General features: G+C 52.8%; 4 protein-coding genes across 4 annotated transcripts; 2 read left to right on the plus strand and 2 right to left on the minus strand.

Annotated features, from left to right (window-relative positions):
* Positions 1–1,302: 1,302 nt before the first annotated feature.
* BDP55DRAFT_722948 (uncharacterized protein) lies at positions 1,303–1,873 on the minus strand (the record flags this gene model as incomplete). The annotated part of the gene is made up of 2 exons (XM_060578671.1): positions 1,303–1,695; positions 1,760–1,873. The coding sequence occupies 2 exons, from the start codon at positions 1,871–1,873 to the stop codon at positions 1,303–1,305; spliced, it is 507 nt and encodes a 168-aa protein (XP_060436166.1).
* Positions 1,874–4,986: 3,113 nt separating this feature from the next.
* Positions 4,987–5,643, minus strand: BDP55DRAFT_625992 (uncharacterized protein; the record flags this gene model as incomplete). The annotated part of the gene is made up of 2 exons (XM_060571566.1): positions 4,987–5,236; positions 5,300–5,643. The coding sequence occupies 2 exons, from the start codon at positions 5,641–5,643 to the stop codon at positions 4,987–4,989; spliced, it is 594 nt and encodes a 197-aa protein (XP_060436167.1).
* A 2,007-nt stretch (positions 5,644–7,650) lies between these two features.
* On the plus strand, positions 7,651–8,233 carry BDP55DRAFT_539533 (uncharacterized protein; the record flags this gene model as incomplete). Its single annotated transcript, XM_060568041.1, has 2 exons — positions 7,651–7,907; positions 7,981–8,233. Coding segments are annotated over 2 exons (510 nt in total), but the record flags the coding sequence as incomplete, so codon positions are not given.
* A 3,973-nt stretch (positions 8,234–12,206) lies between these two features.
* BDP55DRAFT_130391 (HECT-domain-containing protein) lies at positions 12,207–15,999 on the plus strand. The gene is made up of 7 exons (XM_060565506.1): positions 12,207–12,712; positions 12,814–12,839; positions 12,899–12,937; positions 12,993–13,098; positions 13,158–13,291; positions 13,364–15,368; positions 15,424–15,999. The coding sequence occupies exons 1-7, from the start codon at positions 12,678–12,680 to the stop codon at positions 15,521–15,523; spliced, it is 2,445 nt and encodes an 814-aa protein (XP_060436169.1). The 5' UTR covers positions 12,207–12,677; the 3' UTR covers positions 15,524–15,999.
* Positions 16,000–16,282: the final 283 nt, after the last annotated feature.

Here is a 16,282-nt window from a genome sequence, read left to right on the forward strand (position 1 = left end):
CCTTGGCGATGTTGATACCTCGCCGTCTCCAGAGAAGAAATTCATGGCGCCGAGATTCACACTTGGCTGATATTGCTTGAAGGAGGGGTCAGGCTTCTTGATGACGATCATCGGCGAGATGGATATACTCCACCGACTTCAAACCGACGAAACTCGCGCACATTGCGCCGAGAAAGGGAGATCATAGGTGGCAGGCAACATGGACCGGAGAATTGCCGTAAGAGTAGGTCTGCATGCTAGGTTCGGGGCTCGAGATTGACGGCGCGATTATCCGTAATCTAGTTTACGCCGTGCGGATTTTCGCCCTACCCGCAATGTTGTTTATTGACCAAATTCTTGTCGTTTCTATATATCTGTGACATGGCTTAGACTCTTAGCAGAGAGAGACATATACCCTGCATGTATGTACTCGGGGTTCCACGGGGTTAGCAATGGGAAAGTCGGGACTGACGAGTATGAGACACTCGGAGGCATCTAAGCAGATACGTTCCTCGCTCTGGAGCAAATGAAAACAACAGCCAAAAAGCATGCATTGCGGATACATGCGCGCAAAGAGCTGGGGAATGCATGTAGTGTTGTTGTTGGCCCGGCCGCTAATGTAAGGTGTTCAGGTAGGTTCGGAAATGTTTCAAAACACATGAGATTTTGGAGGGGCGTAGGATTGTTACGGAGTAGTGTCGCTGAGTCAACCCCCGGTTTCTGTAATACTTTGTTTCGTTTCGGTCTCCTGTTGTTATTGCCTTGCTAGATGCAATGTACTCCGAAATTAGTTTGTGAATAAACCTACTGGCTGTATTTCTTCTTGCAATGCTGTGGAACATGAGCTACTGCATGATCAACGAGATGGACAATCCGTATGGCAGTTTCCTCCAGGCAACGGAAGACTGAGAAGCACACACGTTCAAGGGGAAGTCACAGATATCATCAATCGACTCATTTAGCACATGCTGTCTCTCTTTCTTGCTTGTCGACCTGTTTCTCTCTCGTCCATGAAAAGTGAACTTCATGAAGCTTGGCTGGAATTAGGTAATTACAAAGATTAAGCATATACAAAAGTGGTTGTTTTTCTTTCGCCGTTCCCCCCTTTCCTTGGCCCGAATTCTCGCTTGGGTGCCATATGCTCCGTCAAATCAGGTCCTGTCCTGTAGTCTTTGCGTAAAAAAGAACATGCCGAAAATCTCTTGAGCACCGTAAACATAATCGCTTTAAATGACATGATGTTTGGTATCTTGGTTCCCCCCTTCCCTAAGGTGGTTTAGGAGGAAGATTATGTGCGTTATCTTGAAAAGATTTTTCATTCGTTTAGAGGACAGCGGCAACGACACCAGCAACAGCGAGGAGAACGCCGCCGGTGTTGCGGGCGAGCTGGCCGACACCCATGTTGGCGGTGCTGGAGCTGGAGCTAGCCGAGGCAGTGGAGGAAGCGGAGCTGCCAGAGGCGCTGGTGCCCGTGGCGGCGGTGGCAGAGGCCGAAGCGGAGGCAACGGCACCGGTGGCGGAGCCGGTGGCCGAGACGACGGACTGGGTCTTGCGCATGGCTGCGGAGCCGTAGAGGGAGGCCTGCTGGCAGAAGATGGTCACCTGGTTCTGGGCGGGCGAGGCGCGGGAGTCCTTGGGGCAGTTGTTGTAGCAGGTGGCAACGGCCTGGTAGGCGGCGCAGAGGCAGTCGTAGTCGGTGGAGCTGCAGTCCTTGACCTGGAGAACATGTCTTGTCAGTACCGTAGTATAGGTGGGCAGAGATAGTCTTTGGGAAGTTTACCTTTGCGTTCTCGCTGGTGAGGCAGGCCTCGACGATGGGAGCGGCGTCGCAGTCATCATCGGCAGCGGCAACGACGGCGGCGAGGGCCAGAGCGAGAGGGTAGAAGAACTTCATTTTGAGTGTGTGGGAGGGTTGACGGTAAAGTCGATTATTACGGTGTTTGTATTTGAGGTTGTCGAGAACGACGGTTGTATGGTGGTTCCAACGAATGTATAGAGTCTTGAAGACTGTAGCGAATGACTGGACGAACCGAGAGGAATTAGGTTTGTCGAAGATGGAATAAGCTGTTTTTGATGAACAGTGGGTTGGCGGAGGCTTATTACGAAAGGGGAGGAGGAGGGAAAAGAAAACAAGAAAAGTGAACGAAAGGTGGCAGATGGAGTATATTAAGCAAATTAGGGAACGGCAGCAATTTCATCACAAAACGTTGTATCCGGACTTTTATGATCCTCTTGGGGGGAGCACCCGTTGGCTGGGGGTGGGAGAGTGAACGAGCATCAGGATCGAGGAGAAGCAACTCCACGCACCCCCTCGACTAGGCCGAGGAGGGCAAAAGCAGTGGCGCGCGACGCTAGCGAATTCGAATATGTGATAGGCCGATCAGGCATTTTCTCTCTCCTTCTCCAGGCAGAGGAGCCAACAAAGTGGAGGACCACACAGGAGGAAGGGGGGAGCGGGCCATCAAGCCGCACCTCCAGGGGTTTGGTGGTTCGGGGATTCTTGCTTGACTTATGGAGATTGATGAGGCTACTTTGCTAGGGCCCCCGTATTCCTCTGCGTATCCGATATGTGCGTGACAGTGAGGTAGCAGCGGCAGTGGGAAAGTAGAGAGGGGGAGGAGAAAAGGAAACAATATCCGCCCTTTGCATCAGGCGCCAGCAGCAAAGATATTGGGGACCGACACTGGGAACATGGTGATGGCGTCAAGCCCTGGGCTGCAAGAGAGAGACAGAGAGGATCAGGAGGAGGAAGAGGAGGAGGAGGAGACTTCTCGGTGCTCACTTTGAGAAAGGTCCCTGTGACCCTGGTGTCCCTGCCAATCCCCGCCCAAATCTTCCCACTTTCGGCTGTAGAAGCTACCCAACCCCAATCCCCGTCCTCATTGCTAGCATCAAGCAGGGACGGAAGAGAAGGGGGCAACCGTTTGTATGGTGTAGAAAATGCTGTGCACGCGCGCCTTGTGTGTTTCTCCAGCCTTCTAGTTTGAGGCCGTGGGCGTTTCTGAAGGATGGAGATTTCCTTTGAGACGGTTTTGAGGAATGCTTCGAAATTGTTGGTGAAGAAACGACCGCGATCTAGGGCCATCAGGGCTGAAGAGGCTGGAACTATCCGTACCTAGCTGGTCTTCTCCTCTGCGAAATCCCCCTTCCTTTCTCTTTGGGCAGCAGAAATCCAAGTCTCACTCGAGGGGCCTGGTTCGACTGCTAGTTGCCGTGCCGTGCTCCCTCGGTGGCTGACCAGGATGCAGAATATATTGCCTTGCCGTGTTCTGGTTCGGCAGCTGTGCTTCTTTCCAATATATTGTGCGGTGGTTGCCGAAGAAGGAGGGTGGTACGATCGGTTGAAGGAAAAACGGGAACAAGACAAACGGAGCGAGGTTCGAACGACGGCGGCGCGAACAAGGGGTCCGGACGTCGAGATGAAGTCTAATCTTGTTCATGAACAAGGGGGCTGTCGATTTGACGGGCTGTTGATTGGACAATGCTCCCTCTTTCTGGGGTCATTGTTTTTCTTTCCTGGACTTCACTGTTCACGCTACCCCCTTGGCCCCCTTCTGCCGCGAGGAAGCAAGGGTAGGGCGTCGGAACCTCGAAGGATGCGTTGCACCAAAACCGCAAGTACCGTTTCCCTGTGGATAGTATCCGTACGTACACATTGCTTTGCAAGCTGCGTGTTGGAACAAAGTAATGATCCGTATTCGTAGATCTCACTCTCGTGGCGAAGAATCCCATTCAACTTCCCAAGACAAAGAAAAGGCCATGAGAAGTGCGGCTGACTGCAGCCGGTCTCGAGGCATCTGATCTAAACACGTCGTCTGTTGTTTCTCCTGCAGAGGCTTTGACCTCTTTTTGTTGCATATGTAGCGGCTGCCCGTTTGCTGGTACCTTGGCTCTAGGGTCGAGATTTTGATATGCTTATTTCCCGTCTCCAAGGTACGGCAAGCGTAGCTCTTTGACTGGCCGCTTCTTTGTTTTTGGCTCGAGTCTCAATGGGTCTCGCTCCCTGCTGTCGCGTCCGTGTTGTGTTTTTGTGTTGCACTTCCAAGTTCGTTGGTCCTTTGCCGTTATTCATGACTGTAAGCATCTTACTGGCATATACCTGTTGATGCTACTATCCACCTTCCCTCAGTTATCGAATGGGGGCGAATGAAGCCACTTTTTTTTTTCTTAACGATCTCGCCCTTTTCGTATTCAATGTCTTTCGCCCACTGGCGCTATATTGGCGTGTTTGCCTGATGCTATTCTCGTTCTTGTGTACGGGGTATCCGCTGATGCACCTTAAGTATGGAGCGTGGCGAGACATCGAGGAGGCGAACATCATAGAAGTTGTCTCGCACAGCCCAATGGCTGCCTCGTCGCTGGCAGCTGCATGGTATCTGCAGTAAGAGCAGCAATACGAGGTGCAGTAGCAGCCGGGGCGGCTGGTGTTGCATCGCGGAGGTTCTCTGCCGGCAACGTACCACATTCCCACCGCATCTGCCCCCGAAAGTCCGGCCGACACCACCATTGCCCAACGGTCCAACCTCGATCCATAGATCGAAACGTTGATCAGAAGCCCAAGCCGATCAAAGTTGCTTACTAGTCCGTGGTTGGTCAAGCAACAACTGACTGGCAGCTACCCCGGACCCGTCAAACAAGCTCTTGTTAACTCTAGCAAAAGCCATCGGCGGCTTCGTGGCAGTGTGATTGAGCATGCTTAGGGTCGAGGCGTTTGAAGTATATAGATCAGCAGTGTGTTTTGCATACTACTCCACGACTTTTGGGTTGCAGTAGCGTCATCTTGACAAAGGAAGATCTTATTCAGTCAAGGAAAAGCTGGCCAGTTCAGAGAGGCAAGAACACCTTCGGCCTACTCGCGAACGCTCTCCTTGTGTGCCTGATCGTTCATTATCATTAGTCCATTCCCAAAGGGTATCGATCATCACATGAAAGCGCTGCCACCGATGCTACCGATGCTACCGATGCCGTAATGCCAGAATACCAGAAACATACCCTCCAGCCTCCAGATCATCGCCGTGTCAATTGCCTCTTCATCTCTCCATTCTCCCGCCTCAGAATCGCCAGCTGCTCCTCAAGCCCCTCCATCCTCTCCGCGGCTCCCATACTCATCTCCTCGACCACTTTGACGAATCTGAAGAGACGGAATACAATGACGAGGGAAGCAATCTCTTCCACGATGCCGTGCGAGAGCACGTCGATAACAAAGCTTGCCACGATGACTATGCCATCTAGCAAATGGAACCACTCTGCAAAGTACCTGACCACGACTTGAGTTAGAATTTACGCTTAATCAAAGATGTGGTTCGGGAATTTATCTCACCTCCATCCAAACGCAATGACACACAATAGGAGTTCGATCAAGAATAGAGAGCTGAACACGAGGCCGGCAACGGTGAGACCCTCGCGCGTGTTCTTGACCCACGGCTCGTCTTCCCGCTTCATATCGCAGGCGACGAGCTCGACAAAGATGTTGGCCATAAGCGCAGCGACGTCGAGGGATACGAGGGCCAACACGGCATAGTGTTTCTTCCGAGACGAGAGTACGTCCTGAAGGCTCGTCCGTGACTGGCTCAGCTGTCGCCTGATCGGCGCCGGCCGTCTGTTCTCGCGGAACCCGGAGAAGGACCACAGCAAAGGCCGGATCGATTCATCGTCAGACGCCATGGTTGGTTAAGAAAGGTCCCACCATTCAGGGCACGACAGGAAGCAAGGGTTCTTTTTCGTCCCAGAGACAGTACCAAGGTAATACGAAGTGTATATCGCACGCGCGCAACGATCGCGATGCGCAGCCTATCCGGGCGACGACAGATCCTTCCCCTCGCGCGGTGAAGCGGGATGGGCGAGGGCGATAGGAATACACAGAAATAAAAACAAAAATCCGGGGCCAAGGAGGATAGCCGGCAACCCGGCGATGCGGTGCTGACGCAGTGCACCTTCAGCGTCACACGTGGGCTCTCGACGACAAGCGCACGAGGCGCGGGTGCCGCAATCCTGTACTTGTGCTGCTGACTAAGATACTACACCATCTCACTTGGTGTGGGACAACAACCTCCGAGAAGGTTTCAACAACGGACAGGAGAGGTAACACTATCACCAAGGAGCTGAAGGTATGGACGGCAATTTTGGTGATTCCGGAATGGTTCCGGACTCGGACCCGGGTGGATCACAGACGGACGAGCATTTCAGACACTGGGGAGCTTCGGCGCCGTTCTGCTCACGGTTGTGGCCGACTCAGTAAATTGCGCCACGACTCGAGGGGTCCCATCCAACATGTTCCCAATGTTCTGCACTATGTAAGTAGTAAACATTGACCCCCCCCCCCCCCGCTATGACAGCACCCGTGGAAATTTCTAATGTAACATGGGCAGGGTTCGAGTCGTCGACGATTCGAATCGAGGCCCAGTCATTATCCTCCGTACCATTGAACCAGTTACTCAAATGTACTTATTGAAGTCGGTGCCGAAGATCGAGTGAGGTCCCGCTGAGACAAAGAGCTCACCGGGCGGTAAGGAGAACAAGGTAAAGATGGAGAAGAGAAAGAGGAGGCATCCACGGGTTCATGTGTTTCTTTTTTTCCCGATCAAAAATCCATTGACAAGTAACACTCACTAGAATACCTTGTCTCTCCAAGCTATCTGGCGCATATCCCACACCTCAATATCAAAAGTAACCTAGAATTAAGCCTTCAGATTGGACTAGGGCGAGGCGTGTATACAGGCAAAATTAGTGAATATCCTGATGAAGTTGGTGCCTTGATCAGATTGGTCACAAAGCAGTAAACAGTTTGTCCTTCACGTACGTGGAGCTGTCAGTAACCGAGAGGAGGCAACCTGGAAGGTATCTACACGGCCGGCCTGCGGCAAGCACAGCTAGCTCCGTAACCCCGCTAGACAAGGTGCTTTCCAAGGTTGACCGATTTTGACTTTGCGAGTCCGCGGTACCTTCCTCCTTTACCAACGCCACCTTGGGCACTTGAAAGAAGAACATGAAACCCCGTCTTCATATTTAACTCGGTGACTTTTGTGAAGCTTTCATTCATCATTTTGGATAGACTGAGCGTGCGTTACTGGCTTTGAGGTAGGCAATAAGTCCGTTGCCTGACGAAAGCTTGAGGTCGGAGCTCTTATCTCTTATCGGAGCATCCGGCTAAACCGTGGATTTTTCCCTGCCCATTGGCATCTGACTTCCTGGATACCTTCACTACGTCGCCATCATCCTTCAGGTTCCGTCTTGTTCAGCCTTTGCGCAAGCTGCTGCATCAATCTAGCTCAGGTTCTGAGCTTGTCAACTGCTGTCATTCCAGCTGTGAGTATTTACCTTCCAAACGAGAGATCTCTTTGTAGACGCGAAAAGCTTTGAGCGAGAGGACCCCTCCCGAGGCTGCGGTCGCCTTAAAATTGGCGCGTCTGCCTTGCCGCACCATTTCTCCCTGCCCTGTTCGAACATCGAAAGCTAATCGCCTACCCTCCTCAGAACCATCAACTACACTCGACAACGACTGCCACAATTGCAGCCATGGCGGACGTCAAGCCCGAGGATACCCCTGTGGAGGACCACAACGTCGAGAACAACAGCGTCGGTGAGGAAGATGGCCACGATGAGGTGCGCAAAGAGCCTTGATTCGCCATTGGCTTCGCAGATAAGAGGAGGTAAACTGACAGAAGACCGTAGGAGGAGATCTCTGCGATGAAGAGGCGGGTGGCCGAGATGGAAGAGGAGGCCGCCAAGTTGCGCGAAATGCAAGCCAGCCTTGACCAACAGAGTCGGGAACTTTCAGAGAACAAGGAGGACATCGACAGCCGCAGTATCTTCGTCGGCAACGTCGACTACTCTGCCTCACCCGAGGAGATTCAGGCTCACTTCCAGAGCTGTGGCTCCATCAACCGCGTCACGATTCTATTGGACAAGTTCACTGGACAGCCCAAGGGGTACGTTGCAGAAGCCACCCACGAAATGCGTCTTGAAATGGCTTGAAAACTAACCTTTTCATTTGCGCTACAGATACGCCTACGTCGAGTTCACCGAGCCTAGTCTCGTCGCCCAGGCCCTCGTCCTTAATGAGAGCGTCTTCAAGGGCCGCAACCTCAAGGTCGTCCCCAAACGCACCAACATTCCGGGTATGGCTCGCGGTCGTGGCCGCGGCGGAGGCAGAGGAGGTCGCGGCGGCTTCGGCGGCCGTGGTGGTTTCCCGCCTCGTGGCGGCTACCGTGGAGGGTACCGCGGCCGTGGCAGAGGAGGATTCACCCCTTATTAGGCATTAGGCAGAGTGACGCCTCTCGAGGGCTCGCTCGTGTCTAGTAGCCCGGATGAGTGGGCGTGACGCGATTCATTGCTTCGATTGTAACATACAGGATGGTAGGGAAAGGAGAAAGATTCAATATGGCGTTCAGGGATTTGGTCAGGCTTTTACATTCAGTCGACGAGTATTTCAATTTCGATGGATCAACACCCGCACCTCAGAGTACAATCTTGGACAACGAGTAAAACTTGTGGAATGGCAGCTAGTAGATCGATGCGTAATCTGGTTAAGGCTAGCAGGGGAGGTCGAATGTGGTGAAAAGAAGTATAACTCCGATTGACGATGTCCCTTGCGGTGTGAGCCAGCCAACATTACACTCCCAGCCGAGCTTCGTGAACATGCACGTATACCCGCCCTACAGTCGAACCCAGATTCAAGGTTGGAATATTTGTGGTATGCCGACATATGGAAAGGTGTCTGCTGTCACATGACCTATAATACAGTTCAAATAGAGACGTACGTTCCTCGGCGTCGACATCCCCGAATCAGAATGACCACGGACTCTGTGTCTGGACTCGAGACCTCTTGATCGTGTTTCCCCTCCACCAAGTCTGCAGAAGGCGTGGAATCATGGTTATACACTTCTGGGCAATCAGCAAACGAATGTTTTTCACATTGCAAGTTGACCATAGGTACGTAGAAGAGTTCATATTATACGAAAACCACTTCGCACAATGAACCTGTGACTACACTTCCCAGCCTAGAAGTATCTTTGAGTTAATCCTGTAATAACTGGCCCCTATGATACTGTATCAGTACAGAGCTTCTGCTGCGAAAGACACCCCTGTGAGGTGACATCTTCGCTACTAGTCGCTGTGTAGCCTTTCTATATAGCCATAGACTGAGCAATTGGGAATCAATTAGAGATTGAGCATGTATAGCATCATGATACCTCCATAATCCTGTATAGGATAGTCAACTTATACGTCATGGCATCCAAATGCAAAGTGACAAGTCATGTGAAAACCGCAGAGCCGGGACGTAGACAAGACGAGACGGGCAGACAAGCCTAGTGGTGCCGTCCTTCCGCAGGTGACCCACGACGCCGCCCGACCCGGGCGCACAGTTGCCCGCCTCAGGACGGGCTTCCTAATAAGCATCCATCCCTCCCTCCCGCGCGAGCTGACACACGGAAGTGGCTATCCCCAGTGGTTTGAGGGGGAGGGCGGCGCAGTCAAGCCACTCAGAGAGAGGGCCTCAATCGACATTGAGAATCATCCTGACCATACACGGTGTCAAAACGACGCAAGAGCAGCTGCCCTGGAAGAGGAAGACTTAGAGGGTGTTCTTCCTACCCAAAGGATTGGACGGGTTGGAGGCTTTCATTGGGACTGGGAATCAGCATAAAGCGAAGCGTCTCTGCGGCACGTGCTTGCTGTACTCTGTAGGTTGCGATGCCGTGAGATCCCTCTCCTTCTATCTCTCTGACTCTTGCCCCATGGTCCCGCGGCTGCGATTGGATTGCAGGGTCCCCCCATTTTCTGCCCTTTTCCCAAAGGAAGGGAATCGGACAGAGGTGGAAGATGATTGGATGGGACTTTTGGGCAGACGACTGCGTTTGGGCTGGTCTCTTGTTTATTTATGGTATACCCTATGCCGCTTCTTGTTCACTGTGCTTTCGCGCCGAGCAAAAGAAGGGATGTGGATGGATGTGACGGTTGGACCGTCGGGAGGGATGAGGGGGGGAACGGACTGGACGTGCCGGGCACCAACCATCATGCTCCCCCAGTCCCTGAAGCAACCTTGAGAATCAGCGTTAAGGAAGAGCGCCGGTGAACTTGGCTGTCATGCCACGGAGCATGATGAATGAGTACCCAGGTTGCTACATGCTGTAGACAGACAAGCACGTAGTGAGATGCAAAGAGAGAGGGAGAGAGACAGAGAAACGGGAGACAGCGAGAGTTCAGAGGTAAGAGGGTGGCCGTAGCGCATGAACGGGGGGTTGGTGGTGGATGGGATGAGGAACAATGCGCCGTTTCTGCTTTCTCGCGTCTCCAAGTCGGCCGGTACGTGCTTTTCTCAAGAGAAGATGCTTGAAAGCAGGCGATGAGAAATACAGATTATGAATTCGACTTTCTCTTATCTGTGGGAGACTCGAACGGGAAGATCAAGAGCAGAGACTTTTGTTGATAATACCGATACTGATTCCAAAGTTGCCACTAGAGATTATGTAAAGAGTGGCATCTGCTCATACAATCGCTTGGTCAGGTTCTAGACTCTGGTGACTCTGTGTCTGCGGCCCGAACTGAGGGGCCTCCCAAGCCTTTCGGGCCCCTCCCTCAGTCCCAAGTTCGCAACTGTTAGCACGGCGGCGCGGGTCAGGGTACAGGTGAGGTCGGCAGGGATCCGTACCGAGTGGCAGGTTGTAAGGTCGTTCTCTCGAATCTGGAGACACCTCCAGCTTGACGGGACTCGACTGACTACGAAGTACGTAGTAGGGACAAGGGTGAAAAGACTTGGCCATGCCAGTCAGTCAGGGCACGCAGCACCGCAGGTACAGGTAAAGGCAGGCAGGGGGTGCGTGGGATTGGCAGCTTTCTGACGGCCATGGGCATCCGAAACACCATTGGGAACAGTGTTTAGAAGTTTAGGAAAGCTGGAGGCCCTGTCTCTCTCTCTCTCTCTCGATCTGGTTTGTTTTGATTTCCATTTTCTCCCTGCGTTGCCATTCGTTGCGCTTGACGAGGTACTCGCGAAAGAGTTAAGGTGAGGTACTTGCTTCACATCCATCTTTCAGTCGTGCACTGCCCGAACCAGAGTTCAAGGTGGGTGGCATGGAGACAGAAGGGTAACTCCTAGACAATGCAGGATATATGAGCAGATGGAGGACGAACTGTCGTTCCGACTGTATATTTCACAAGAATGCAGACAGAGCTGGTCGCAGCTTCCGAATACTATGGCCAAGTTGCAGTCATGAGCCTGGCAATATCCATCATCAATCAACGTGGACTGAGACGTCATGTACACATGTATCGCACATCGATCTGTCGTTTCATTTTTTCAGGCAGCACTCCGATCAGGAGCTGTTTTGACATGCCATTTCGATAGGACCATGGCCTCCCTCGATTCCAAAGCCATACACAACGTATGAAAGTGTATTCGAGTTCTTCTGGATGAAGTGCTTGTTCATGGTGACTCGGTAAAGTTAGGTGAAGAATACGGAGTAGGTACTTGCCTTCTCAAGGTGCTCGAAGCGAGTGGGTCTTCAATTATGGGTCCGGTCTCGACGACCCGACCACCGCCGAGAGGTTTTGCCCGCTTTCCGTGGTACCCCACAGTGACCTTTGGGTCCCGCCAAGTGCTAACAAGTGGGATTCGCCATCCGCACTTCCAGGTTCCTTGGCTCTTGATGTCGAACCGAGCTGGGAATCGCCTGGGACACTCACCTGCGGATGCATCTCCCTCATCTCATCCTACCTATGTACCTTAGCTAGGCCGCTACACATCACTGCCCTGCCACTCCAGCTGCGTCGCTGTTACCGCTGTCACCATTGCTGCAGGTGCCGTAATCACTGCTCTCGTCTGCCACCCTGCTGAGGTCACCAAGAGCGAAAGTTGATGGAAGCACAGGCACGCCGCACGCCGCAAGCCGCACATTGGAGCAGAGTCAGATAGCGCTGGACCTGACACTTCCTACCTTACCACCCACCACCTACCTACCTCACCTCCCGCATCACGCCTAACAACCTTCTTTCCTCTGCTGCGAACTTCCGACCGGAGACAAATCCACTCACACACACGTACCGTTTGACAAGCGCTCAGACGGGGGCAACTGACTGACTTACCTTGCCAGAACACCAAACTCGCTCCATTCTATCTCTTCCATCAACAACCTCCAAACGCCCTCCATCGAATCCCACCGGTCGACCTTCGTCGCCCTCCGGAGAGAGAGAGACATATAGACGGCGAGCGAAGTCTACTGCATCGCTGGTTCGATTCGATCCCGCCAGTATCCTTACCGTCCCTCCGTTGCTTTCTTAGTCTCGCTCGGTCTTCCCGCCCGCCGCGTCACCTTATCATCCGCCGCACCCCCGAAAGGAACTCCAAGGCCCCCAAAAACCCAGCCCACTTGGCTCGTCGAAGCGGGGGGCTTTTCTGCACTGCACAGCACTGCACAGCCTCAGCTCTGCCTTTCGCCGTCGTCCTTGTCGTCGTCGTCAACGCCAATCCACACTACGCTACATCTCACCAGCAAAAGCATCCTTTTGCTGCATTCCCGTCCCTATTGTCGTCGTCGATAATCCATTCCGCCGTATCGCCGCGACCGGTCACTTTCAAACGTCATCCGCGAATCGCCCTCGTATAACCCCTCATTTGTTCCAAGAACGAACGACCTTGTTCTGAGCACGCCAGATATTTTGGGAGTCGACACCGTTGTCGCTGGCTATCCCGCGACGAAATGAGTTCCTCCCGCAATGATGCCGGGCAGCCCAAGTAAGTAGTGCATCTGATCTCTTTCCTTCAGTCTGTAGACGCTGCCATTTGGACGTCACCGACGGTGAACAAATCACGAGAGCTAACTTTGATGTCTGTAGCCGCAAGCCCAACCTCCGAGTAACGAGTTCGTCATCCTCAGGTCGCTCCTCCACGCAAAGGCTATCAATACTAACTTCAACGCAGTCATCGCTGCCGATGGCTTGTACAAGCGAGATGTCTTCCGTACGTCGCCACCCTCTTACGATCTGTTGAAATAAACCATTAACACAAAAAACAGGGTTTCCGGATCCCTTCGCCGTCATCACCGTCAACGGAGACCAGACCAAGACTACGAGTGCACAGAAGCGGACATTGAACCCATACTGGAACGAGAGCTTCGACCTGTATGTTCTAGTCCCCAATATGCTCATCACAGCGAAAACCCCCCTCTGACATCATTTAGCAACGTGAACGAAGACACCATTCTCGCGGTTCAGGTATTTGACCAGAAGAAGTTCAAGAAGAAGGACCAAGGTTTCCTTGGCGTAATCAACGTTAGAATTGGCGATGTGATTGAGCTGGCACCGGACGCTGATGGTAACATTCTTCTTCCGCATTCCTGCTTGCGTTGTCGCCACAGACTTGACTGACAAATACCGTGCCCCACAGATCAAATGCTCACGCGAGACCTCAAGAAGTCGACGGATAACTTGGTTGTGCACGGAAAGCTGATCGTAAATCTGTCAACAAACCTTACCACACCAGCGCGGGCTGGGCAAGCATCATCTAGCCGTCCCTCACTTGTTCCACCTGCTCAAGGGTCCAGCCTTTCGACGCTCTCGGCCCCGGCGGCTGACGCCAGACCCGGCTCGGCCATGGGTGTTCCGAATGGCGGCCCAGCTCCTGGTTCTCAAGTAAACCTGCCGCACCGACCTGCGAGTATGACTTCCACCGGCCCTCCTCCGGCCGCGAATGGCGGGCCGCCTCCGGCACGCAACTCTAGCACATTGAGCCCCTTTGAAGATGCGCAAGGGCGCTTGCCGGCCGGATGGGAACGCCGAGAGGATAACCTTGGCCGTACATATTACGTTGATCACAACACAAGAACTACTAGCTGGAACAGACCGACCGTTGCCGGGGCTGTGGAACAGAGGAACGATCGTGAAGCCGCAACCCAAGTGGAGCGCCAGAGACATCAGAACCGAACCCTCCCCGAGGATCGAACCGGCGCGAACTCCCCGACTTTGCAAGCTCAGCAAGCAGCCGCTCAAAGCGCAAACAACGCGACGATGATGCACACTGGAGCGACGAGCCCGGGCACTGGCGAGCTGCCGCCTGGTTGGGAACAGAGATGGACTCCTGAAGGCCGCCCGTACTTCGTGGACCACAACACCCGTACGACTACCTGGGTTGACCCCCGCCGCCAGCAGTACATTCGTATGTACGGAGGCCAAAACGCAACCAACGGCACCATCCAGCAACAGCCCGTTTCTCAGTTGGGACCTCTGCCAAGTGGATGGGAGATGCGTCTCACGAACACTGCTCGAGTGTATTTCGTGGACCACAACACAAAGACCACAACGTGGGACGATCCCCGTTTGCCGTCATCCCTGGACCAGAACGTACCACAGTACAAGCGAGACTTCCGGAGGAAGCTCATTTACTTCCGCTCGCAACCTGCGATGCGCATTCTTTCCGGACAATGCCACATCAAGGTGCGGCGTTCTCATATTTTCGAGGACTCGTTTGCAGAAATCACTCGGCAGTCTGCTACTGATTTGAAGAAGCGACTTATGATCAAATTCGATGGTGAGGATGGTTTGGATTATGGTGGTCTCTCCAGAGAGTTCTTCTTCCTCCTCTCCCACGAGATGTTCAACCCGTTCTACTGCCTGTTCGAGTACTCCGCCCACGACAACTACACCCTTCAAATCAACCCCCACTCTGGTATCAACCCCGAGCATTTGAACTACTTCAAGTTCATTGGTCGCGTTGTTGGCCTGGCGATTTTCCATCGTCGTTTCCTCGATGCCTTCTTCATTGGTGCTCTGTACAAGATGATACTGGGCAAGTCGGTCGTCCTGGCCGACATGGAAGGTGTTGATGCCGACTTCCACCGCTCTCTACAGTGGATGCTGGACAACGACATTTCTGGAGGAATTCTCGAGCAGACATTTTCCACCGAAGACGAGCGTTTCGGTGTCATGACTGTGGAGGATCTCATCCCCGGCGGTCGTGACATCGATGTGACGAATGAGAACAAGAAGGAGTACGTCGACCTCATGGTGAAGTGGAGAATCGAGAAGCGTATCGCGGAGCAGTTCCAAGCCTTCAAGGATGGCTTTCATGAGCTTATCCCTCAGGACTTGGTCAACGTTTTCGATGAACGTGAGCTTGAGTTGCTTATTGGTGGTATCGCCGAGATCGACGTGGACGACTGGAAGAAGCACACCGATTACCGTGGATACACAGAGTCAGATGAGGTTATCCAGTTCTTCTGGCAGACAATTCGTTCGTGGGATGGAGAGCAGAAGTCGCGTCTACTTCAGTTCGCGACGGGTACATCGCGTATCCCGGTCAACGGTTTCAAGGACTTGCAAGGAAGTGACGGTCCGAGAAGATTTACAATCGAAAAGGCTGGAGAGATTAACAATCTTCCCAAGGCTCACACATGGTAAGATACTCGCCCACAGCTTGCCGAATCTGTTCAAGCGCTAACCCTTTACTAGTTTCAACCGATTGGACCTGCCGCCATACAAGAGTCTGGAAATGCTTCAGCAGAAGCTTACAATTGCCGTTGAAGAGACTATGGGCTTCGGTCAAGAATAGATGCCTCATACGTCCGATGGGGCCCATGTCTTTGCTTATGCGTCCAAGCATTTGCAAAAAGGACGACGGAAGCACGCGCCTTCGCCACGTAGTGGCTGGATCTTCACCGCTGAATGTGAGAACAGCATGTGCAAAGCACATTGCATTCAGTACACGTTGGGGTGGGCTTGGCTCGAAGCTACTGCTAGTATGATTTCACAGCATCAAATTCATTCGGATGTTCGGCGTGCGGTAGGGATACTTGGAATAAACCTTTGTTTCTTCTTCTTTCTATATGCGAAGGGGTAGTGGAAAGTGATGACGAGACGAAGCGGTTCGAGTCGAAATGTGGCAAAGTAAGAGCAGAGTTGTCAAAGGGAACTGTGTTGTACCAAAAGCTCCTTGGGTGTGGCGAATTTGCATCGAGAACCTAGATGTCTGCGAAGTGAGTCCGCAGCAAGGAGGGACTTAATTACCGCCTCGGGGAGGAAAGATGCTCAAACGACCAGGGCTTCCGAGGGCAAGAGACAGGAAAGCTAAGCAAAGGGATGACGGGCGCATTTGATTATTCTCGGGCATCACAACTCCAGTACGATATCCGCATCAGACATATAGTGTTATACATACATACCTCATCTGAGAGCACCGTTGCGCGTGTTCATGTCTAGCCAGCCATGCCAAAGCCTCTCGGGCCGTCTTCACCTCGGTGTGGCTAGTTCGTGAGCAGAGCCTCAACAGTGGTGTCGATACAGCAGCCTAACTGGATTACCGTCTCCATTG

This window comes from Colletotrichum godetiae, assembly GCF_030913485.1.
Source record: "Colletotrichum godetiae strain CBS 193.32 chromosome Unknown BDP55scaffold_2, whole genome shotgun sequence".
NCBI lineage: Eukaryota > Fungi > Ascomycota > Sordariomycetes > Glomerellales > Glomerellaceae > Colletotrichum > Colletotrichum godetiae.